Source organism: Xyrauchen texanus, chromosome 36 (assembly GCF_025860055.1).
Source record: "Xyrauchen texanus isolate HMW12.3.18 chromosome 36, RBS_HiC_50CHRs, whole genome shotgun sequence".
Classification (NCBI taxonomy): domain Eukaryota; kingdom Metazoa; phylum Chordata; class Actinopteri; order Cypriniformes; family Catostomidae; genus Xyrauchen; species Xyrauchen texanus.
In genome coordinates, this window is record NC_068311.1 from 19,364,992 (window position 1) to 19,389,627 (window position 24,636).

General features: G+C 38.2%; 2 protein-coding genes and 1 pseudogene across 3 annotated transcripts; 2 read left to right on the forward strand and 1 right to left on the reverse strand.

Annotated features, from left to right (window-relative positions):
* LOC127629511 (uncharacterized protein NKAPD1-like) overlaps window positions 1-1,704 on the reverse strand; it is a 5,812-nt pseudogene extending 4,108 nt beyond the window's left edge.
* Window positions 1,705-8,527: 6,823 nt separating this feature from the next.
* Window positions 8,528-12,222, forward strand: LOC127630153 (L-amino-acid oxidase-like). The gene is made up of 6 exons (XM_052107615.1): window positions 8,528-8,737; window positions 9,445-9,557; window positions 10,650-10,851; window positions 11,044-11,112; window positions 11,210-11,346; window positions 11,454-12,222. The coding sequence occupies exons 1-6, from the start codon at window positions 8,528-8,530 to the stop codon at window positions 12,220-12,222; spliced, it is 1,500 nt and encodes a 499-aa protein (XP_051963575.1).
* A 7,725-nt stretch (window positions 12,223-19,947) lies between these two features.
* Window positions 19,948-24,636, forward strand: LOC127629995 (succinate dehydrogenase [ubiquinone] cytochrome b small subunit B, mitochondrial-like). 2 transcript variants are annotated; one of them, XM_052107358.1, is made up of 5 exons: window positions 19,948-20,095; window positions 20,207-20,344; window positions 21,098-21,208; window positions 22,555-22,702; window positions 23,419-24,636. In XM_052107358.1, the coding sequence occupies exons 2-5, from the start codon at window positions 20,296-20,298 to the stop codon at window positions 23,582-23,584; spliced, it is 474 nt and encodes a 157-aa protein (XP_051963318.1). In that variant the 5' UTR covers window positions 19,948-20,095; window positions 20,207-20,295; the 3' UTR covers window positions 23,585-24,636. The 2 variants fall into 2 exon arrangements, with proteins under 2 accessions (XP_051963318.1, XP_051963317.1); XM_052107357.1 differs by having other exon boundaries at window positions 20,057-20,095; window positions 20,233-20,344.

Genomic DNA, 24,636 nt, shown 5'->3' on the forward strand with positions numbered 1-24,636 from the left:
GTTCCAGCTCCCCTATCAACATTCCTTTTACATTTATTGGCTACAAACTGACCTGATTTGCACTCACCTGTTTGGGTCCTCATTTGTGAACCAGATCCTGACAACAGACCATATAACTTGTTAACTAATTCTTTTGCGCTTTAATGTAATACAAGCACTTTATTCATGATTTAATTACATAAAGGAATAATTTATCATAAGAAACTGATGAATTGGTAAACATGCAGTTAAAGGCACTCAGGGAATATATATGAAAGTTCAGTACATTTAGACACAAATAAACAAATTCAAAACAAACTAAACAAACTTTAGATTAATTGAAATCTTGAAAATGAAAATTTTGTACAAAATTAACTGAGTTTAGGTATACATAAAAAATTAATAATGTGAAAACAAGAAAGTGAAGCATCAAAGGTCGGTGGAAACTATTACAATAATGGAGAAAAAAAAGTTGAGATGACTGTCAGATGCATGTTGACAAATCTGTCTCAAGCTTCTGCTTCAAACCATTCTTCACTGTCAAAACATTTTAAGATTATGGCAACACACTGAAATACACTACAGGTCAATAAAGAGACCTTCAAATGTAATTAAACTAGCTGTGAACAGCATAATTTGAATTAGGTACTTCATTACTAAAGAATAAAACTAATTTAAGCAACATAATTTGCTAATACCCACATTATAAACAAGTTTATCACATTATTCTGAGTAATTTGGACAGCAATTGTAAAAAGTTTAAACATTGGTAATACATAAATAATTTTTTCATTGGTGAAAATTTTGTCTGCAATGTTGAGTGGTTTCTTTTTAAGAAAGAACAATAAAAGCACATTATAACTGGGCAGTTGTGTTATGTTTGGTTGGCACAGGCTGCAGTTAGTAGACATTGCTCAGCAACACACAGCGGTAGGAGTGGAACATTGGGCTGGACCAGAGCGGGATCTGGCAGGCTCTAGTAACCTCTGGATATGTATCCTGAGGATGAGACATGCAGGGAAACAAATAGTATGATATTAGCATATATGCTGTTCACTTTTACTCACTGAGCATTTGATTAGTAACACTTTGTCCTAATAAAGTGCCCAATGGGATCCTCTGCTGTTGTAGCCCATCCACCTCAAGGTTCGACGTGTTGTGCATTCTGAGATGCTATTCTGCTCACTACAATTGAATACAGAGTGGTTATCTGAGTTACAGTAGCCTTTACTGTATATAAGCTTGAACCAGTCTGGCCATTCTCCATTGACCTCTCTCATTAACAAGGCTTTTCCGTCCAAAGAACTGCCACTCACTGGATGTTTTTTGTTTTTATCACCATTCTGAGTATACTTTAGAGAAATGTGTCCCGTATTTCTGTTGGCTGTTTAATAGAACTAACCATCCCCAATTTGCGAATGAGAAATTATTTTGAGTTGGATCTTTTAAGTGAATTTTAAAAGATGGGCACAACGGGCTTGCAAAACGGTCTGAAATTATTGAAGTGATTCAGTACAATTCGTTGGTCCGCTCTCTCACTGAATCATTTGGAGCGGATTCTCACATGCTTCGATATGCGCTAAAAGTGTATATATAGAGCAAAAGAGCAAAAACTTTTCCTCTATTAGAGCAAAGTCTTTTTAAGGACACATCTTTCTAAAGATGCCCTTCCGTCTTTGTGTAATTTCTGGGTGCGGTCATTACCTCTCCACCTCTGATGGCCATCGCTGTCTCAAGTGTCTGGGCCATAAACATGTTGAGGAAGCGTTCATGGAGGGTTCATGTTCTCATTGCGAGGACATGACCATGGCAACATTGCGGCTTCCTCTCTTTTGGGGGAAAGCCACTTCAGCTGTCCCCTGTACTGGACCTTCTACCTACGGGTACGAGGCCGGCTCGATTGACGCTGGAGGCAATTTAGGGGCTCCAATGGGTTCAGTTCCACCATGTAATCCCCGCAGACCACTCATTCCCAAGCACGCTCATTTGTTCCCCTCCAGTTCTGGGATGAGACAACAGCTCTCCTCAGTGCCAGCCTAATTTCTATTTCAGAGCTCGTGAGATGAATGACATTTCGACCGTTGCATCGGAGAGCGCCGTGGTGATGTCGGATGCCAAGGACGCAATTGGGCTAGCGTCTTCGGGTGTGTCGGCCCAGTCAGAGGCCGACACGGAGCTGACCGACATGCTTGCCTGGGCCACCTCGTGTGTCGGGTTAGAGTTCCTGAGCACTCGCGTCTTGACGTTTGGTTCCAAGGGTTGTAGTGCTGCTCTGCCCTGCATGCCATGGCCCTCCTGCAAGTCTACCACACCAAGGCACTGAAAGGACTGCACAAGGGTAGTTCTGACCCCGATGTGTTGCAGAAACTGCGCTAGGCGACCAACTCTCTGGGCGATGAAGGTCAGGTTGCGGGCACTCGGGCAGACAATGTCCACTCTTTTGGTCCAGGAACGCCACCTATGACTGAAGTTGGTCAAGATGAGGGATGCTGACAAGGTGAGCTTCTTGAATGTGCCCATCTTCCAGGTTGGCTTTTTTGGCGACACCGTCAAGGAATTCGCCCAGCAGTTCTTGGTGGTGAAGAAACAGACAGTAGCGGTTTCCTCTCACCTTGGGTCACACAGCCGGTACCCACAGCCGCTGTTACCATGGCAACCGTACACTGAGCACTTGCAGCCAGGGCCTTCGGGCATCTGACTGCACCACATAAACCACACCCCCGGCCAGCCGGTTGTGACGAGTCTTAAGGACGGCTCAAAAGGCCCTTCTCTTCAGTCACTGACTCACCCTATGCCAGGCATGTGGAGGAAGGCAAATGATTCGAGGTTCCCCTTAGTGCAGCCACCTCGGGACGAAGCGACGCTCCTCGACATGGCGTTTCCTGCTCCCCCATGCCGTGAAACCCCACCCCCAGGTACATCAGACACGACTGTCCTCTTAGTGCCCCTTGCCTGGGGCTTGGACGCGTGGCTAGTGTTTTCCAACCCATTGCGTTGGCTGGCAAAGACTGTCCGACTCTGCTACGTTATTCAGTTCGCCAAGTGCAAACTTGAGGTGGGCATGGTACCATCACGCCAATCTGCAGCCACTCGTTCAGCCCTTGGACAGATCTTGCATTTTTTTTGGGCCCCTATTGCAAGTGTCCAGGCATGTCGTGGTTACGACAGACACCTCCAAGTTAGGTTGGAGCACCGTGTGCAAAATCAAACTGCCTCGAGTTGCTGGAAGTATTGATCGCCCTGCGGAGGCCATTGATCCAGGGCAAGAACGTGCTGGTCCGGACAGACAACACAGCGACGGTAGCATATATAACTCGCCAAGGCGGCTTACGAGCTCGTTGCATGTCGCAACTCGCCATCTCCTTCTATGGAGTCAGTAGCATCGGAGGTCACTGCGGGCCACTCACATCCCAGGCAGCCTTAACGAGGAGAGTGGAGAATCCACCCCCAGGTGGTCCAGCTGATTTAGAGTCGATTCGGCAAAGCACAGGTAGGCCAAATATGAGCCTACTTGAACAGGCTCTGTGCAAGGTCAGGGAAGACCAGGAACAAGTCACCCTTGTGGCGCTGTACTGGCCCACCCAGACTTGGTTCTCGGACCTCACGCTCCTTTCGACACCACCTCCCTGGAAAATTCCCCTGAGGAAAGACCTTCTTATTCAGGGATGTGACACCATCTGGCACCCGTGCCCATACCTCTGGAACCTCCATGTCTGGTCGCTGGATGGGATGTGGAAGACCTAAGTGGTCTACCACCTGCGGTGGTAAGCACGATCACTCAGGCCAGGGCTCCCTCCACAAGGCAGCTGTGTGCACTGAAGTGGCATGTGTTCACAAATTGGTGTTCTTCCTGAAGTGAAGACCCTCAGATATGCGGAGTCGGAAGATATGCTTTTCCTGCAGGAAAAGTTGGAGGGGCGGCTGTCCCCCTCCACCTTAAAGGTGTATGTAGCCACTATATCGGCACACCACGATGCAGTAGACGATAACAATTTAGGTGAGATTTGTTTTTTGCATTGACGGAACGTAAACACAATTTCCCGGCTTTTGTAGCTAATGCGCATGCACTTTCTAGAGTTGACTAACAGTTGACATCTGTATCTAAAAGGTTACTGGCTCTTTTAACTTTCAGGTGGAACTTCCTTTCTACATCCGTTGACTGTTGAGTGCTCAAAGCTCCTTGGTTGAGTGTTCCAGTTCCTCCTATTCAATTAAATAGATCTATGCAAAATAATTTTTGATATAACAAACATTTTGAGGGAAAATGACTCAAATTAAGGAAAATAATTAATATTGGCAACATAAATGATTTTAACTTAACTTAAAATGTTCATTAATGTTTTTAAGATTATGAGATTTTAATATTAAAATGCAATGTGTATAATATACATTTTTGAGTGCAGAGTCTGAGTCCTGTTTAGTATTGTAGGTAGCACTGTTGTTTGCAGTGAATGCCTTTATTGATACTTGATTGTGAATTTACAATAATGCAACACATGAACAGAAGCATACATTACATGACAATAGTTATATTTGTCCTGTAAAGTTCAGGGCAATTGCTAAAAGCAGTTAACAACATTGAATAAATGAATATGTAAAAATACTTTGGGTTTGTATAAATCATACAGTATTTAAGGAGTGTATGTGAATGAACAGTCTCTCTCTCTCTCTCTCTCTCTCTCTCTCTCTCTCTCTCTCTCTCTCTCTCTCTCTCTCTCTCTCTCACACACACACACACACCCTCTCCCTCTCTCAGTTCAATTCGATTTTGATAAAAGTGCCTTATTGGCATCATTGTGTTTACATACAATATTACCAAAGCATTAATTCACTAAACAATTACAGACAATAAAATTAAATATGATAATAATAAAATAGGACAGAATAACAGTAAGCATAATCACAAACAGACATTTTGTAATTCTGACGTTTTCTACCTTTTTTAATTAAAAATTAATAGATATGCACACTGACATCGGTGGATGGTAGAGTTTTATTGTAAACAACTTAAGCTTTACTGTCTCCCCATTACTTTATTACAGCCCTCTGCAGCAGCTTAAATTTAAATCTGCAAGTTGAAGTTTAAGTGCTTTTATTATCTTTTCACTCCTGTGTGCAGAGGCGGTTCTGGCTTACTTGGTGCCCTAGGCGTGATCCGACATGGTGCCCCCCCTTAATATCAACAACATGAGACACAGATCAATATTTAAGTCCTTTTTATACTCTAAATCTCTTTATACTTAGTCATATTTGATGCCTGTTTAGTTTCTCTTTCACGTCTAAAAGTGGAGATTTAGAGTAAAAAGGGATTTAAATATTGATCTGTTTCTCACCCATATCTATCATGTCTCTTCTGAAGACATGGATTAAACCACTGGAGTCATGTGGATTAATTTTATGCTGCCTTTATGTACTTTTTGGAGCTTAAAAGTTCTGGCCAACATTCACTTGCATTTTATGGACCTTAAGAGCTGACATATTCTTCTGAAAATATTCATTTGTATTCTGCAAATGAAAGAAAGCCATGTTTCTGGAATGGCATGAGGGTGAGTAAATGATGAGACATTTTTCAATTTGGGTAAACTACCCCTTTATATAAAAATAACTAGACAATTAATATATATATAAATGAAGTAACTATATATTAATATATATATATATATATATATGCTGCCCCAGAGAGCGTTGCCATTGCCAATGCCACGATCCGCTACTGCATGTGTGGCTGGGGCTGAAACGAAAGTGTCTTCTGAACCGCAAATAGGCCAAACATATGACATACATAACCAGTAGGCCTAGAAACATGCATTTGTACAAATAACAACAGAACTCTCCACAGAAAGAAAAAAACCCAATACAATAGGCTACATACAGACAATTTACAATTCGCAATGAGCTAGTACTTTGCTCAAGAGTAAACCATATCTCTTTGTACTTTTGTGCAAGGTGCACATCTGCATGCATTGAAGCGATGTAAGCTGTTGTGAGGTTGTATACATTTTTCTTGTGCAAAAGAAAAACACAGGATTGTAGGCAACAGAATATGCTTTTTGATGTTTTAAATATATGGAAACAGTTCCTGCGCGTGTGTATACGGTGGCGGATCGCAAGAGAGGCGCAGTAACGATGATGAATCATGAGGAAGATGATTAAAGCAGTGACGGAGCCAGTGAGAGCTGTCTGCAGCAGTGGCAGGACGAGTGATAGTCGAGTGAGAGATGCTGTTTTTGTGTCATAAATTGGATCTTTATTTATGCACTTTCTCGTGGGGAGCCACATTTTAGAATTACAACCTTTTCCCACTTCAGATTACAGCGAATAATACAATCTATTGTGCAGTTATAAAGAAGAATGGCTTCAGATGGTCAACAGCATGTCACTTGCAGACTGGATTTGACATGTTCACATGAGTTCTCATAAAGTCCTGTGAGAGGCAATTTGGTTAGAAATCATCAGTCTTTTGATCTTACCCAAGAAATAGAGGAATGAGGTTATTTGGGGAAAAAATAGGTGTGACCAAGAGTAAAGACTTCTGTCTGTAGGCCTATCGTATTGACCAATAGGATGGAGATAAAGATGTGCTTTGTTGTACTTTTAACTTTATAACAATTATGATTCACCCTCGGAAAGTTTGTGGCTGCATATACATTCTTTCGATTTCTACAAGTATAAAACCAGACCACATCCTGAGACCAGTCAGTCTAAGTGGCAGTAGGGGCTCTGGTAAGTAATTCAAACATGATTTGCCTATCTTCATTAAATTAGCATATGAGTTTGAAGGTTCATAATAAATTCTACAACACAAAAAGTGAATGGCTTACTCGATAGGAGACATTCATAAATGTTTAATAAGAAATGATTGATTCTGACGGAAATTAGGTATGTTAATGAATACTAAAGCGCACTAATCTAATTTGTTCAGTGTGATTGAATCTTGAGTCTGTGTGGGAAAATATTTCTTGCAGAATAAAGGAGCCACCACATGATTCAATAGCCTGAGAGGCATTAGACATATTTATAGCTAGAATAGCCTGTCGTTTATCCATCTTTTCCGTCTCTTCAGTCATTCCACTTTTATAATTACTACATAAACTCACAGATTTATGTCTAATCTATAGCGGTCAAGAAAATAATTGAACTATCTTTTACATTATGAAGGTGAGTAGCCTATTAGTCAATTCATCTAGTAGGCTAGATGTGATTGTCCTGGCAGTCTAAATGTATCGCATTTAGTCTGTATTACGATATGTGATATACAGTATCCGTTTTAACCACACGTGTGTTTATGTTGCTCAGCTGGGAGAAGAAAAAAAAAGAAGAAGAAAAAAAAAAAAAAAACAGCTTCTCCATAAACCCAAGTGTCTCTGTTCTTCCTTAGGTTTCATTTTCCACAGTGCGCGAGAGAACCTGCGCGAGACCCTCCGGCTTTTGGCGCGCTTACTTCAAAATGTTAAAAAACTTTACCATGTGTGAATACTGTGAGTACTGAAGTGACATATCCTTTTGATTTGTTTATAATGTTTTGTTTAAATCAATTGTGGAGGCATACATTCTCATTTGTGACACCAAAAGAGGCGAAAGAGGTGCACCGTAAATCTTTCCCATTCATAAAAAAAGACGTGCAGAAGAAAGTAAACCGAAACCACGTCACATGAGGAGAAATGTTCCTGTATTGAGTAAATGGGATAATAGCCGCCTTCTTTTATATATATATATATATAATGTTTGGCTGCACCTGCAACCTCAGTTTTTCTTTTTAATTTTTAAAGGATATTCCAATATTCCGGGTTCAATACAAGTTCATCTCAATCGACAACATTTGTGACATAATATTAATTATATTTATTTATAATAAAAACATTTTATTTGGACTCGTCCCTCCTTTTCTAAAAAAAAATGTAAAAAAAAATTGAGCTTATGAGTGACTTAAGTGAATAGGGCCAATATTTGGAGGGTTTAAAGACAGAAATGTGAATTTCATAATTTTGTAAAAGCACATTCATTCTTCTGTTAAAATGTATGTATTATTTGAGCTGTAAAGTTGTTTAAATCGTTATATTTACAGTTGTTTAAGATTTGTTGACATTACATCGTCATGTCAATGAAGTTGTCAAATTGTTTAGGCCTATAACTTTACACAGAAAAGGTTAGTAAGCGGTTTTATCACGCAAAAATGATATTAACACACATTTTGTTCATGTCTTGTAGCTTTACTTTGAAACAGTGAGTATTTTAATGTTTACGGATTGGTCCCATTGAATTCCGTTGTAAGTGCCTCACTGGATCCCAGATATTTGCTTTTTTTTAAGAAAAGGATGGGTAAGTTGAAAATGTATTTGTGTGGTAATCAGTATTATGCCACAAATGCTGCTGTTTGAGCATAACTTGTATTGAATCCGGAATATTCCTTTACTACGTAAACATTTAGTAGGACACTAAATAAAAATCCTAAACTTAGAACTTCAGAAATCTCTGCTCTGTCCAATTGACCCTCCTGTTTTCTTGTACTGTTTTACATTGTAATTTTTTGTCTGCAGTATTTGCAATGATGGCCCTGATCTTGGTTCTCACGTACCGTGTCAGTGGAAATTCAGACGATCCTCTTTTAAAATGTTTACAAGACCCTAATTATGATGAGCTTCTGTGGATAACGGAACATGGTCTCCCTCCAACGAAAACTCCTCAGCATGTGATAATTGTTGGCGCAGGTGCTGCTGGACTTACTGCTGCTAAGTTTCTGGAAGATGCAGGACACAAGGTCTCAGAATCATCCGTAGCCAACATGTTCAATCTTGTTGATGTGCAATTCTCAGCTAACCCATGTTCATTGTCTATGACAGAGGGACAGAGTACATTTTAGTTGTCCATAGTTTCTGTTTAAGATGAACTATACAGACTCCAAAAAGGGTCCCAAGTAAATAATGAGATTGATAGGGCTCTATAAACGTAGAATAATGAATGTGGAGAAAATAATGTCTCTCTGTCAGAGAGATGTGCAAAAATAGTTGGAGATGTTTTGTTTTATTTTGTTTCACACGTGACATTTAAAGGTTTTTAGCATTATCAGCTATCTATTGCCAGATTTAATTCATTCTAACCACTTCCACTTAAGACGCATGACATAGATATTCATGAATTTCTCAATTTCTGTCATTGCCATTTCTGAGGTATTGTGACCAAACATAGAAACTGGTACTTTCCGCTAGATCCAAAATGACAACAAGGATTTTCTCAGCCGCCCCAAAAAAAAACATTAGAAGATATAATAATATTTGAAACAAACTTACAAGTAATCAAGGTAACATACATAACCACATTAGCATATATGGGATTATTTTGAATGCAAAAGAATGAATTAAATTCAATATTTATAATATAATATAATTTTCTAACATAAAGTATTGTTGTTTAGATTGTCAGCTTTGTTGTACTATTGCTTATTCTTTTTTCTCTCTACTCTTATAGGTGACAATTATTGAGGCCAGTCAACGTATAGGTGGAAGAATTCTAACATATAGAGATGAGAAAGAGAGCTGGTATGCGGAACTCGGTGCCATGAGGATCCCACATTTTCACAAGTAAGATAATATCCTGTATCTGTGTCAGATCACCGCAGACTTTTTTCACCTCAATGCATTTCTGAAGGTAAAAGCACAAAAAAAAAAAAAAAAAACTGCACAAACGCTGAAGTAGTAGTGTGGCTAGATTTAGCAATGTCTCGTTCCCTTCATCTCAGGGAACCGAGATTACATGTGTAACCGGAGACATTCCCTTTCGATTCAGTTCACTCGACATTGCTGTAAGCACTATGGGGAACAGTATCCCATCACACTGCACTACGTGATGTCACACCCCCAGAAGTATAACACTTAACAGAGATATAAATAAGGAGTTAGAGGCCAATGACTTGTAAGACTTATCTAAGTGTATATGTAATGAATAGTTCCACGTGGCGGACACCAGATGGAAATTAATATAGTCTGGGAATCTATATGAACCATGTAGATGTACACAGTGCACTTATTACAGGGACAATCCCCCCGGAGCAACCTGGAGTTAAGTGCCTTGCTCAAGGACACAATGGTTGTGGCTGTGGGGGCTGAACCAGCAATCTTCTGATTAACAGTTGTGTGCATTAGCCCACTACACCACCACCACTCCCGCCACAACACTTAATAGAGATATAATTAAGGAGTTAGAGGCCAATGACTTGAAAGACTTATCTAAGAGTAATGCAACATGACTAAAATGAAAGTGCAGGTATGGGTTGAAAGTCAATTAATGGGAAATACAAAATTATAAACAGATCATCTAAATAAATAAAAACAGTATATACAACATTAAAATAATAACCAGGAGTACTAGGAATAGTCATAGCTATACAGTTTACAACAACATAGACTTTGCAAGTAAGATAATGGAAACCAAGGCCTATTTTCTCTAAAGCTGCTTTAGAATGATGTGTATTGTGTAAAACATATATAAATAAAATTGATTTGACTATATATTGGTGAGCAAAAAAATTGTCTTAGATGAGACTGAAGAAACCAATCACCCACATGACAATGAACTCTGGTGATCACAAGGTGGAGCTGAAGATATTTGTGAATTGCTTGGAACTAAGAAGCTGACTTGATTAACTTGTTTTTATGATCTCATTTACTTCAAAGGATTATCTTGACATTAGCAGAAAAGTTGAGGCTGAAGCTTGGGACATTTGTGCAGGAAGACAATAACACTTACTATTTAATAAATGGCATGCGTCACAAAACCTACACCGTCAGGCAGAACCCAGATGTTCTCAACTACACTTTGAATGAATGGGAGAAGGGGAAAAGTGCCAGTCAACTATTTAACATAGCACTGGGCAAGGTGAGTTAAAAAAAGACTTTTAGCTTATTTAAAAATACATCTATCTTTCCAGCAAAACGTTTTTGGGATTTTTTTGGTTAGAGTCAGAACACGATAACTCTTTTTTTTTATTTTTTATAGTTTATTCGTATTTTATTCTTTTCTGTCCTCATTTGATAATTTCTTTCTTTTTTATTAATGGGTCTTTATTAGTTAAAAGATGATCTGCAGAAAATGGGCTGTAAGAAAATGCTGGAGAAATATGATTCATACTCTGTTAAGGTAATATACCAGTAAGATGTCTTCAGAATTACTTTTTTATTTACAATTAACTTTTACGGTCCAAGTATAGTTAATAATTAAATCTTGTCTGCAACAGGAGTATTTAGTGAATGTGGGAAATTTAAGTAGAGGAGCTTTACGAATGATTGGAGATGTCCTAAATGAGAACAGCTTCTACTACGTAGGCCTCACTGAAATGCTTTACATTCAGTATGATATATCCGACAACGAAATGTAAGATATTATGGTCACTACTCCAAACTACTTACTTCTACATGTCACATAAATAGACTTTAGGCTGTAAATGTACACAAATGATGGCAAACAATACTGTTTTTCAGGTATCATGAATTTAAAGGTGGCTTTGATTCATTCTCGGAAGCATTCTACGCTGTGCTAAATGCTACAATTCTTCTGAAGTCAAAAGTCCAGGCCATCAGTCGAACGGAGAACAATGTAACAGTTTCGTACCAAGACTGTCGTAACCCCTCCACTCTCACCAACATAACTGCTGATTATGTCTTAGTGACAGCCACGGCCAAAGCAACACTCTTAACGGATTTTAATCCACCTTTATCGTCTTTAAAGATGGAAGCGCTGCGATCACTGCACTATTCTAGCTCAACCAAAGTGGTGCTAAGTTTCAGCAAAAGGTTCTGGGAGAATGATGATGGCATTAAGGGTGGTAAAAGCATCACAGATCTGCCGTCACGGTTCATTCACTACCCCAGCCATAGCTTCCCCGGGATATCAGGGGGGGCCGTGTTAGCATCTTACACCTCCTCAGATGATGCTGCACTCCTCCAGACCATACCGGATGATGAATTGAAGGCTCTGGTATTGAATGACTTGGTGAAGATCCATGGAGAACACATCCGCCATCTCTGCACGGGGGGTGTTGTGAAAAAGTGGGGAATGGATCCTTATAGCCATGGTGCCTTTGCCATCTCCACTCCATATCAGATGATAGACTATGACCAAATTCTAGCTCAGAATGAGGGGAGGATTCACTTCGCCGGAGAGCATACAGCCAGACCCCATGCTTGGATTGAGACTGCCATAAAATCTGCTCTAAGAGCAGCAAAGGATATAAATAACAATGTAAAGTAGGAAACAAATGAATGCAAATGAAACATTATGGTATGTCCTTCAGTAATGCTTATATAATTAGGATACAGTCAAGAATATTCAAGTATTTATTTCCTTACAGATACAACATCTAATGAGTAATCATATAGACAGACAAACTTTTTATTTTTTTGTGAAATTAATTTTAGTTACCAGGTTTTAACACTTAAATCTAAGAAACATTATATTATAGCAGGGTTGCCAACTCTCACGCATCTGGCGTGACACTCACGCATTCAGCCTCACCGTGAGATTGAGGCTGAATGCGTGAGTGTCACGCCAGATGCGTGAGAGTTGGCAACCCTGTTATAGTGACCTTCTAAGCTTATAGAGAGATAATCATGATATTTAATACACAAATGTAACCTTAACCATGATCCAGCTTTCTTTTTCTAACTGTCAACATATATCATCCAAAAATACTGCCAAACTATACAAAAACAAGTTTCAGACTTGATCTTAATTCAGAATATTTTTCAATGAACTTAAAATGTCTTTCAGATCACCGTAAAAAAGAATGCTACCTTTTAATAAATACTGTAAACAGTATTGTTAGATAATTTTTGTATTTATTAATTTCTTGGTGTAGTATTTATGTGATTTATGTTGATTTTCAAGTTGAGTGAATACATAAATAAATGATACAAATGTTTTTCAGAGATGAATAAACACTGTTTTTGTTTTTAAAAATTGTATTTTCTTATTTATTATTTAATAGTCTACAATAGAGAGCACCTTAGAGGACAGGGTGGGAATTGTTTTCTTAGTTTTGCATGCCCTCGCAATAAGTTTTGCATACCCTTGAAATTAATTTACCATGGTTTTAATAAAATAACAATATTTTAACCTTGATATTCATAGTAAAATCATAGGCCTACTAATAGCCCACAGGAAAACAAAAGCTATGCTAGTAAAAATAATATTTTTGTGGTTAATGTGATTTTAAACTATTGTAACCACAAGATTTGCATGATTAATATATGGTAAAACATCTCCGGTTTCCTGAGATGAAGGGAATGAGACATTGCTGTAAGCATTGTGGGGAGTCCTTCCTAGACAACCTGATTGAAACCTTTATTCAATCACGCTAATCTTATGATTTGCAATGTGTTTGAGCCCCGACCCTTTAGGCTTACAGTTGGCCTATATACTGTGAATGGGCACTCAATCTCCATTTCTTCATAATGGAGGAATTTCTGACTGAGGAACAAGAGTGAGTCACCTGAATCTTGAAACGCTGAAGTAGTAGTGTGGCTAGATTTAGCAATGTCTCGTTCCCTTCATCTCAGGGAACCAAGATTACATGTGTAACCGGAGACATTCCCTTTCGATTCAGTTCACTCGACATTGCTGTAAGCACTATGGGGAACAGTATCCCATCACACTGCACTACGTGATGTCACACCCCCAGAAGTATAACACTTAACAGAGAAATAAATAAGGAGTTAGAGGCCAATGACTTGTAAGACTTATCTAAGTGTATATGTAATGAATAGTTCCACGTGGCGGACACCAGATGGAAATTAATATAGTCTGGGAATCTATATGAACCATGTAGATGTACACAGTATGGTTTTTTAAGCCTTTCACAACCATGCTAGAAAAGTAGGATTTATTATGGGAGTGCTTGTGCCAATAGGAGTGCGGTCTTTAAGGAAAGCACCCACAACTCAACAGAATCCAATGGCTCATTTTTCAAAGTTTGTGAGTGCCTTCAGCACCAAGTCCAAAGTCAGTACCATAGCAGGACGAGGGGGGTTCAAACACCTCACTCCCCTAAGGAACTTAATGTCTAGATCATGTTTGCCTATTGAGGAGCCAGCCTCTGGGGCGTGGTATACTGAAATATCCGCTATATAAACCTTGACCATTGATGGGGTAAGACCAGCATCTCTCCACTCTGGAAAGGATGTCAGAATCTCAGCTAGGGGGCAATTTACCGGGTCTTTACCATGCGAAGAGCACAAATTCACAAACACGCACCATTTAAGTGTATAGAGGCGTCTCGTGGATGGTGCTCTAGCCTGTAAAATGGTGTTCAGAGTCCGCCCTGCTGATTTATGTACACCTCTACTGTTTTGTTGTCTGAAAGAATCAGAACATGGTGATTCACAATGTCGCAATGAAAAGCCCTCAAAGCTAGAAAGACAGCCAGTAGTTGTAGGCAGCTGATGTGACACTCTTGCTTTGCACAAAAGATGAGCGTCCATCGCACACCGCACCCAAACATGTGTTGGATGCCTCTTTGGTTACCACTATCTTTCTGAAAATCTGACCCAGCATAACACCCTATTGGCAGAAGGCCGGCATTGTCAGTGGTGCTGAAGCAGCCAGGCAGTGGCGAGCCACTGCAATGTGCATGCGCCTGTGGCTCCAGGCTCGTATTGGTACATGTCGCTTGAGCCAGTACTGAAGAGGTCTCATGTGTAACAGAACTAACGGTAATTACTCTGAAATGACTTCAGTGGTAATGTTTTCCTGTTTGAACATAGACAGACATTGAGGAATTGTCTGTACACGCTCGTTCATGAGGTGCGTGCGCATGCTCATGGAGTTGAGACAAACTCCTAAAAAGGGGATTTGCTAACTGGGGGAAAGTGTGCTTTTTGCCCAAACATCGGGGCCTTGTTCGCCCATTTGTTTGAGGAGCTTGGCCTGAAAAACTTGAACACTACTATACTGTGAATTTCTTAATCAGCTTTGCCAACGTCAGTCAACATGGCTTGGAGGGGTGGCTAGAGTGGGATTTCCATCCCATGGCAGTATTCAGGCTGCAAATGGTTCTTCGCCATGGTCCACTTTAGTGTGAACAGCAGCTCCTCCGATCTGAGGGCGCAACGATTAGGGCTCACGTCGGGTCTTTGTGAATTCCGTGTGGACCTCAGGTAAGAATGGTGCACTACCATTGACGATGGCCAGTTTGCAAAAATCAATCATCCAGGCAAGATGTATCTTTTGGAGGGCACCACTCAAGACCGAGCTCCTCAAGTGCCCTCGCAAGGATGCGAAGAAGCTCCTTGTTAGTGGTGTGTGCATGCTCCTCACCCTTGCTGGGGGAAGGGATGGCAACATCCTCATTGGACCACTCACCTGAAGCTGTGACGGACACAGCATCATCCCCATCATCAGAGCCGCCAGACGTAATGAGGCCATGAGCTCCAATAGAGGGCTGGAGCTCATTAAGTGCATATTGGGGAGGTAAGATTGGAAGTTCGGGGGGCTTGCAGAGACCTTTGAAGCGCCAAAAATCACATAAAGGAAACATAAAAGTAATCCATACGACTCCAGTGGTTTATTAATAAACTTCTGAAATCAGTTTTTGGGTGTGAAACAGATCAATATTTCAATCCTTTTTTTTTTTTTACTATAAATTACCCTTGTGCATCAATAATAATAAAAAAGTTACTCAGTAGTCCTTAGAGGACAAAAATGTCCACGTCAAAAAACTGCCATAATAATATTATATATTACTATTATTTTCCAATTTCATTGAGTAAATTTCTTTAAGTCCTAATCATAACTTTTCAAGATTTTAACCCTTTAAATGCCAGTTTGTTAACATAATGCCACTGTTGTTTTATACACACAAATTTCTCAATTCACACATACAAAACACTCTGACATCCATACATATACACCCACACAATTTTAGTTGCATAATTTTTTCAATTGGCCTGCAGTGCTCTATAATATCGCAAAGAGAAAACAGGAAAAAGCATGTATTTGCTCCATAGGCTAAACATGAGGAAAAGGGCGCCCTCTGGTGGAAAATATGAAATAAATAAATTTTTAAGCCAGGGCTTCGGAATGAAAGCACAATATCATATAATTCATAATTTTACGTTTTAATGGCACTGGGATCAAAAACAAAGTTTTAATGTTGACATTTTTGTCCTTAAGGTCCTGAGTGTAACTATTTTGTGTGCACAGTGTATTATAGATGTATTAGGAACTGAGGTTGAAATATCATAATTCCTCCAAAAATACTCACCTTCGGGAAAAATTATGCCGTTGGCATTAACACTTCCAAAATGCTCGAGGGAAAAGAAGGAGAAAGACACGATGAATGCATGCATCAACTTGTTTTTAATAAATGCTTTAATCCTTATTTTGTCACTGTTTCACTGAAAAGTACTGTATATCAATAAATGTTGAAATGTAAATCCATGAGCTGCTGAAGATAAGGAGTTATAATGTTTGAAATAGATTAAATATATGTAGTGTGGTTAAAAGTACAGTATTTTGTGCAGTTATTTAACTTAATACAACGTCTTCCGTTTTAAAGCATATTCGATAACAGCTAATGTATTTATAAATAAATACATCTGGATATTTATCCAAAGAAAATCATTTGCAATTGGTGTATGTTGGAATTTATCATTAAAACTCGACTGGTATGAAATGTCATCAATAAATGAAACGTGTTAATGAAATGGCCAGACTGTTGCATGTTATACAGCTGAAGTCAGAAGTTTACATACACCACCAAATACATTTAAACCCAGTTTTTTATAATTCCCGATAAGACATTCCCTGTCTTAGGTCAGTTAGGATCACTACTATTTTATGAATGAAAATGTCAGAATAATAGTAGAGAGAATTATTTATTTCAGCTCTTATTTCTTTCATCACATTGAAGTTTACGTACACTTTATTAGTATTTGGTCGTATTGCCTTTAAATTGTTTATCTTAGGTCAAATGTTTTCAGTAGCCTTCCACAAGTTTCTCACATTAAGTTGCTGGAATTTTGTTCATTCCTCCAGACAGGACTGGTGTAACTGAGTCAGGTTTTTAGGCCTCCTTGCTCACACATGCTTTTTTCAGTTCTGCCTGCAAATTTATCCGCTTGCAAGCGTCACCCTTTTTCCTCCAAACATAACAATGGTTATTATCGCCAACCAGTTAAATTTTTGTTTCATCAGACCAGAGGACATTTTTCCAAAAGATCTTTGTCCCCATGTGCACTTGCAAACAGTTGTCTGGTTTTTGGAGCAGTGGCTTCTTTATTGCGGAGCATACTTTCAGGATGTTATAGGACTCATTTTACTATGGATATAGATACTTGTCTACCTGTTTCCACCAGCATCTTCACAAGGTCCTTTGCTGTTGTTCTGGGATTGATTTACACTTTTCGCACAAATTACGTTTATCTCTAGGAGACAGAATGAGGCTTCTTCCTGAGTGGTATGATCCCATGGTGTTTATACTTGTGTACTATTTTTCATACAGATGAACGTGGTACCTTCAGGCAATTGGAAATTGCTCCCAAGGATAAACCAGACTTGTGGAGGTGCACAATTTATTTATTTATTTATTTATTTATTTAGTCTGTGGCCTTGGCTGATTTATTTCTATTTTCCCATGATGTCAAGCAAAGAGGCAGAGTTTGAAGATAGGCCTTAAAATACATCCACAGGTACACCTCCAGGTGACTCCAATTAGCCTATCAGAAGCTAATTGCCTAATTGTCTAAAGGCTTGACATACTTTTCTGGAATTTTCGAAGCTGCTTAAAGGCACAGTTAACTTAGTGTATGTAAACTTCTGACCCACTGGATTTGTGAAATAGTCAATTAAAAGTGAAACAAGCTGGCCGTAAACAATTGTTGGAAAATTTGCTTGTGTCAGTCACAAAGATGTCTGTGAGAAAAAGGTCTCAAAGATGGGACAATGTGACCTTTTATGCTGATGCTTGCTTATCTGCTTTGTTTTGTCTTGAGCAATTTGAACTTGATAATAATGTACTTCAGTAAGTGAGAGGAAACAAACCCATATATGGAGGATTGAGAAAGTTCGGGGGTGTGTGTGTGTGTGTGTGTGTGTGTGTGTGTGTGTGTATAACAGCCTTGTGTGACAAGAACCATAAACCCGTTGCTTGCTTTAGTTTTAATAAACCGAAGAACTGCTTGTGACATTCTGTGTATTTCTTCCCACCGGTGATTTAATCTCCTGATTGAAAACTGACTATGAGGAAGGCAGATTTAAGCAGCCGAATCGTCTTTTAATAATGTCCTAAACGACTTGCCAAAACGATATTGCGCATATGAAATCTGTGGAGTGGTTAAAAAATACGTTTTAATGACTTCAAACCTACGTATATGTAAACTTGTGACTTCAACTGTACGTTTTTGAGTTCAGTTACATTTGAAAAAGAAAAATATATTTGTATAGGCCAATTATAAAATTGAGAAGTTACATTAGCGCCAGAAATATGATTTATTTATTTAATCAACTGACAGCCCTAAAAATAATAATAATAATAATCTGCAGGGCCGGCCCAAGCCTTTATGGGGCCCTAAGCAGAATTTGATTTGGGGGCCCCTCGGTGCCGCCAATATGATTGAATATTGTCAATGCTTGATTATTCGCACACTATAAATCTAACACACCCCTTATCAATTTTATTAGTTGTAGCTGTGTTGCTTACAACATACCAATGTCTGCCTGGCATGATTTTACCCTTCTACGGTTTTAAATGTGACAGTAGCACACCTATATTTACCCAATCTTGCTGTCCATCTGTTACCAATTTTGTGTACTTCCTACAGAACAATTAGCAGCAGAAGCTGTAGACAGTATCATTTCTTTTTAAATAAGTGAGCAGCTCCTCTTACATTATTTCCCCATTAATGAACTTTCTGTAGGTGTAGTGGAAGCTTCGGCCATCAGGTTTTTCAGGGAATGTGAAGTTTTACTTTATAGCCAGTGACCCTCTGCTTACAAGATCAGTCCTTTCTGAGTCAGACAGGATAGATGACCACATCAGTGGATGTACATGCTGGGAAGTGCTCCTCGCATGCAGAGGATGGACCTGATGAAAGATGAAAATAATAATAAAAGCTAGCCATGTTAGATGTAATGCAACTGTCTGTCAAAAACAAAGGCATGGTTTATCCATATAAATATATTGATCTGGGATTGTTGAAAAATCATCATCAGCTGTAGCACTGGCACTTGGGGCAGGTGGCGTTCGTTGTGCCCCACGTCCAAAATATTTCAACAGTGCTCCTAGGGATGTTTCATAAGAGTACATATTTGACAGAATATTTGACAAAATATGTTATTTTCTCAACACAAATTATTATACACAGCAGCAAGCCATCTGTACACCTAAACAACAACTCTTAATCTATAACTAGCTAACTGAGGCATAATGATATTGGAATATAATAGCAAAGACCCCCAAATGGTAGACTAATGTAAATAATGTTAAGTTCTTATCAGTACAAAGTTTATGGAACAGAAGCTTATTTTTATTACAAAAAATATATACACAGTAAAGTTATTTTTACACAGAAGACAAAAACTTTAATCTAAACTTGCTAAGTAATATGTTGTACTATAATATATTAAGATGTCAAGGCTATTTACTGATGTTTAATCAAACTTTCCTAAAAAAGCAGATATTCTACAAAGGCTATGTTAACTAACTAGCCAGCTAATGTTAGCTCTTAACAGCCTAGCTACTTAACATACCTTTATCATGCTGTTTTTTTCTCTCCCTCTTTTTTCTTCTTTTTCCTTTTCTTTGCACCAGAGGATATGTCCTTTTTTGTGACATTGCTGTTTTGCTGTCTGAAGGTGCTTGCATCCTGCAGCCTGTTAACATAATATTGCATTTAATATTGCATTGTCCATTGACAGTATAATCACACAAAAAAAAAAAAAAGAAAAAGTATGTGCTCTTGGGGGCCCCCTGGTGGCCACCGGGGCCCTAAGCAGCCGCTTAGTTCGCTTATGCCTTGGGCCGGCTCTGATAATCTGCCTTCCCATGGATAAATCTCTGCACGTTGTTGCACTGAACGTTGTAACCAGAAATGAGCCGCACTACATGAACGCGGATGCAGTGGTGCAAGTAAGTCCATTCCAGGTCAGAAACTGAAGCGTATGTTTAGACAGGAACATGATCAGAGTACAAGAAATGGAATAAAGTTAAATCTGATATTTTATTTGATTTTTTTAATAGCTCATGAAGTTTTAATTTCGCCACAGCGGTCACGCAGCATTAAAGTACATCCGGGTTATTCCACTGACCTTGGGTTGTTTGTGATAATCATGGCGGCTTTTATCAGGATACGTTCAGTTTGCAACAGAGGTGTCAGGCGTAAGTATCTGTATTTTTTTTTTTAATTATTATAATTTTTTATAAACCATACTCCGTACTTCATCTGTTTAGCGTTGTTATTGTGTTCTTTGAAGTCGTAATTAATAGAAATCAGTCTGCTTTGACGTTTCATGTGAATCTCAGCTAGTATTCCAACTTCATGCAAAAATATTTTCAAGCTTGTCGTCTTTTCTTTGCAAAAATGACTTTAAAATGCTAGATAATTATTCAAAATAACTCTAGGAAACACATTAAGGCTGACAGCACCGTTAATACTAGCAGATAAAATGTAAATACTGGTTAAGAATGAGTATCAGATTTGCAAGAACAGCAATTATCAGACGATTTTTGTGTTTTATTTTGACAATATCTGTAATCTCTTGTACATTATGGCCTGTGTTCAAAGCGATAATTTACCCAGCTCACCATGTCATTTACACAGGCTGTAGAGGTGCTTTAAGTTAAGTCATTTTCTTACCTCGTATCCATTTCTGTTGGCCATTTCTAAATGACTTCTCATGTCAGAGGATTGTCCTATATTACGACTGATCTTATTTATAAAAAAAAAAAAAAAACTACAACGTTTAAAATCTTATTTTGTGACTTTCTCAGGTCACATCATGATGTAGCCATAGCTGGTTTTGGATTCTTGGAATGATAATTCTGAAGGTTCTATGCAAAATGATTTCCTGTATCCTGTATATATTAACTTTATTGTGAGTTTGTATTAGTTGTTCTTGTCTATTTCCCCAGCTCTCTTATTTCACTCTTCCTCCATAATCAGACCTTTGGCCATACAGAAGAAGGATCATGATTGTCAATACATGGTCTCAGCTAAGATACATGCAACACCCTCTAACTACGGTTGGTGTTTCATATCGTTGTACTTTTCTTTTCATTTTTTTATATTGTAAAGATCAAGAAAGAGATGAGTTTTTTTTTTTTATGCCATGCTGTGAAGCTGATATCCCATCAGTCGCTTCCAACCCTCCTGTTATGTTTGGGTAATTTTTTACCCGTTTAAGAGTTAAAAACAGTGGAAAAACTAGACCTAATCTTAAGTTTGTTCAAAATGCTTTTGGTTTTTCCTCAACATTGACAAAATTAATACTTAAAAAATATATATATATATTTTTATAGTATTTGTTTATATTAGGAATGTCAGTTTTTGCCTACACCTATTATGTTTGTGTTAAACTGACCAATGGGTAAATAATGCTGGTTTTTAATGCATCTGTGAACAAGAGTGTCACAAGATCTCTCTCTCACTTGAGGAGATAATAAACATTATTGTACTTCTACTTTATCAAAATCAGCAAAAATGTCACCTAAAAAAGACATGTGAATAAAAATATTAAGTCGAGCATTTTAGGCAAACATTTTTCAAGGTATTTTATTTCCAGCCGTAAAGAAACTTTCACTGGGAGGCAGTATACATTTAATACATTGCATACAACAGGGTTTCAGCAAAATATTTATCATGTTTATGTACATTTTTTAGAAAATCCTTTATGAAATATGATACGTACAGCTTTATAGGGTTCAGTTAGCAGATAATATACACAGACTTGCATATACTGCAAACACACACACACTTGGTTATATGTAGTTGTTCAACTGCACAATGTTGTTTGACTATGCTGACAATGTAGTTGTTGTAAAATAATATTTTTTTTTCCTGCAATTCTCCTATGGTTGAAATGTTACAGAATATTAACCATGATTGTTTTTCTTGAATTTGATTAATTCAATTTGTAAGTAATACGTGTATCAGCTTATCCCAACAACACTGTTGTGTTGGGATTGAAAGCAATGTTATACAGAGCTACAAAGTAAACATAGCAGAGTGACAGGTTAATAGCACCAGTTAGTGTGAGTTAGTGGGTCACTGAGGCTTTATTCCAGATCCTTAAAATAACTTCCTTGGCTTGTTTTCTTTCCCTCTTTCAGGGTACAGTATGGTTGAACTGCCACTTACTGTAATAACAGATAAGCAGATAATGTAAACAGATATTTTAAAAACCGAAATGGATGGAAAGAGAACTTTGTCTGCCAAGAGAACTTCAGTGTGGGCTGGTGAAATAGAATTTTATAAGGTTTATAAAAGCTTTATGGAACCCAAAGGAGAGAAATATACCATTTAAATGTACACTTTATTGCAGATAGATATTGCCTAATGTGGTAGATGGGTTCCTTTTTTTTTATAACAGATTCTGGGTCCAAAGCTGCTTCCTTGCACTGGACAGGAGAGCGTGTCCTGAGTGCAGTTCTTCTGGGCATGATGCCTGTTGCATATTATTTCCCAGGCCCTGCCGTTGACTACTCCTTAGCTGCTGCACTTACTCTACATGGTCACTGGTAAGATCATTTTTGGTATAATATTTTTACTGCTCCTTGATGGCATTAAAACAAATAAAATGTTGAAATCAGAATATTTTGTCCTATTAATTTCTTCTTTGCTTTGAGAATTATGGAAAATCCATATGAGAAAATCCAAATCAATTAACTGTAAATTAGGTCAGACTCTAACATTTAGTAGTGCAAAAGGCAGCACAAGTCTAATTCCAGATAAAGTGTCACTTTAGTGAGTAATTGATTGGTCAGATTTAACATGCCCTTACATTGCACTATTCCTGAAAATCTGACATGAAATTAAAGTGTCTGCTTTGGTCTGGAAAGCCAAGTCATGGGAGACTCTAATACCCTTCAGGATTTAACCTTCCTTTAGACATGACCACACTGCTAAGTATGGCAGAGTCAATAGTCATCTTCGGGTTTACATGGTGCATCCATGTGTAAAAGTATAATATATTTTATGTCGGTCAGATATACATGTGGCAAAGGACTAGCTGTAACAATCAGATTTTAAAAATGTTTGAGACTTTAATCTTTGAACTGAATGGTGCAGGAACGTTTTTGGAGAATTATGTCAGTTTTAATGTATCTGGGAACACTGATGTCTTCCATTCTTTGTATTCACTATAGATGAATGAAGCTTCTAATCATGGAAATGAATGGACACTTAGGTCTTTTAAAACCGAAGGCTAAGCTGTACTGTCCTGTGTCTTTTCCAGGGGGATTGGCCAAGTTTTGACTGACTACGTCCACGGAGACTTCAAAGTCAAGGCAGCGAACGCCGGACTCTTCATTCTGTCGACCATCACATTCGCTGGCCTTTGCTACTTCAACTACCATGATGTGGGGATTTGTAAAGCTGTGGCTCTCTTGTGGAGTAAATAACTGGACTGAGATATGTATTGGGGGTCGGTTTGAGATCTGCTTTCATCATCCAGTCAATTGTATACATTCATGATATATGTAAATTCTATAAATATATAATTTTTGACAAAATATCATGTTCGCAAGTGTTTTTAATTGTAAATGCTGCCAGTTTGAAAATATCTACATGTTGTCTATTCTTATGTATGGCAAATCAGTGTTTCAAATGCATCTGAAAGGTTTGGTGCAGAGGTTGCCATTATCTCTATAGTAATAATACTAAACATGCAAACGGAGACCTTTACAAGGAAAAAAAAGAAGGTAATATATGTTTTGGCCATTTTTTGCCAGCCATTATCTGATTACTTAAAGGTGTAAATTCACGAGTTATATCTTTTGATCACGAGCACTTTGTTTGAACTGTGGTTGACAGGTATTCAAATGGTAAATTGATGTTGTACACCCACTTTTAGTAGCAACCTTGACGAATAAGAATGGGTAAATATATAAGGTGTTTGAACTTTTCACCCTCATAAAAGTCTTCCATGACTGACTTTAATGTGGACAATTGACACATTGACAGAATTTCAGTTTCACGTTTCAAGAACTTGACATGCCTTTATATCTGCACAATTCAATTTATCAATGGGAATTTGTCATTGAGCTGTGCCTTAACCGCAGTTTAATTCACTCCTTTTTTTTTAAGTTGCTTTGATGTACTTGAAACAGGCTTGCAACACTGATTACAGTAAACGGTTAGCTCATGTGGGTACTGATGACTGAGTCCAAACTGTAAAATGTATGGTTAAATAGATTTGAATTGAATGGATTTCTTGGGATATTTTTCTGGCTGTAGAAGGTTTTGATGGGACAATATATTTTGCAGAGGCTTGTTGAAATCTTGTATGTATTTATGCTCAGAAATGATCAAGGCTAGTTGTGCTTCTGTCTCTTTAAAATGCTATGGAGGTTTGTGTTATAAATCTGTATTGGGTTTTAATTCAGATCAAAGCTTTGCATAACATTGTGCACCTTAAGCCATTTAAGAATAAAGCTAGTATAATTGATTGTTT

Bases quoted from the DNA above. Each gene is read 5' to 3' on its own strand.
- LOC127630153 (XM_052107615.1), top strand. From the start codon at position 8,528: ATGGCCCTGATCTTGGTTCTCACGTACCGTGTCAGTGGAAATTCAGAC. The intron at 11,113-11,209 runs GTAATATACCAG...TGTCTGCAACAG, and splicing joins ATGATTCATACTCTGTTAAG to GAGTATTTAGTGAATGTGGG. The intron at 11,347-11,453 runs GTAAGATATTAT...ACTGTTTTTCAG, and splicing joins GATATATCCGACAACGAAAT to GTATCATGAATTTAAAGGTG.
- LOC127629995 (XM_052107357.1), top strand. From the start codon at position 20,072: ATGAACGCGGATGCAGTGGTGCAA. The intron at 20,096-20,232 runs GTAAGTCCATTC...ATTTCGCCACAG, and splicing joins ACGCGGATGCAGTGGTGCAA to CGGTCACGCAGCATTAAAGT. The intron at 20,345-21,097 runs GTAAGTATCTGT...CTATTTCCCCAG, and splicing joins TTGCAACAGAGGTGTCAGGC to CTCTCTTATTTCACTCTTCC.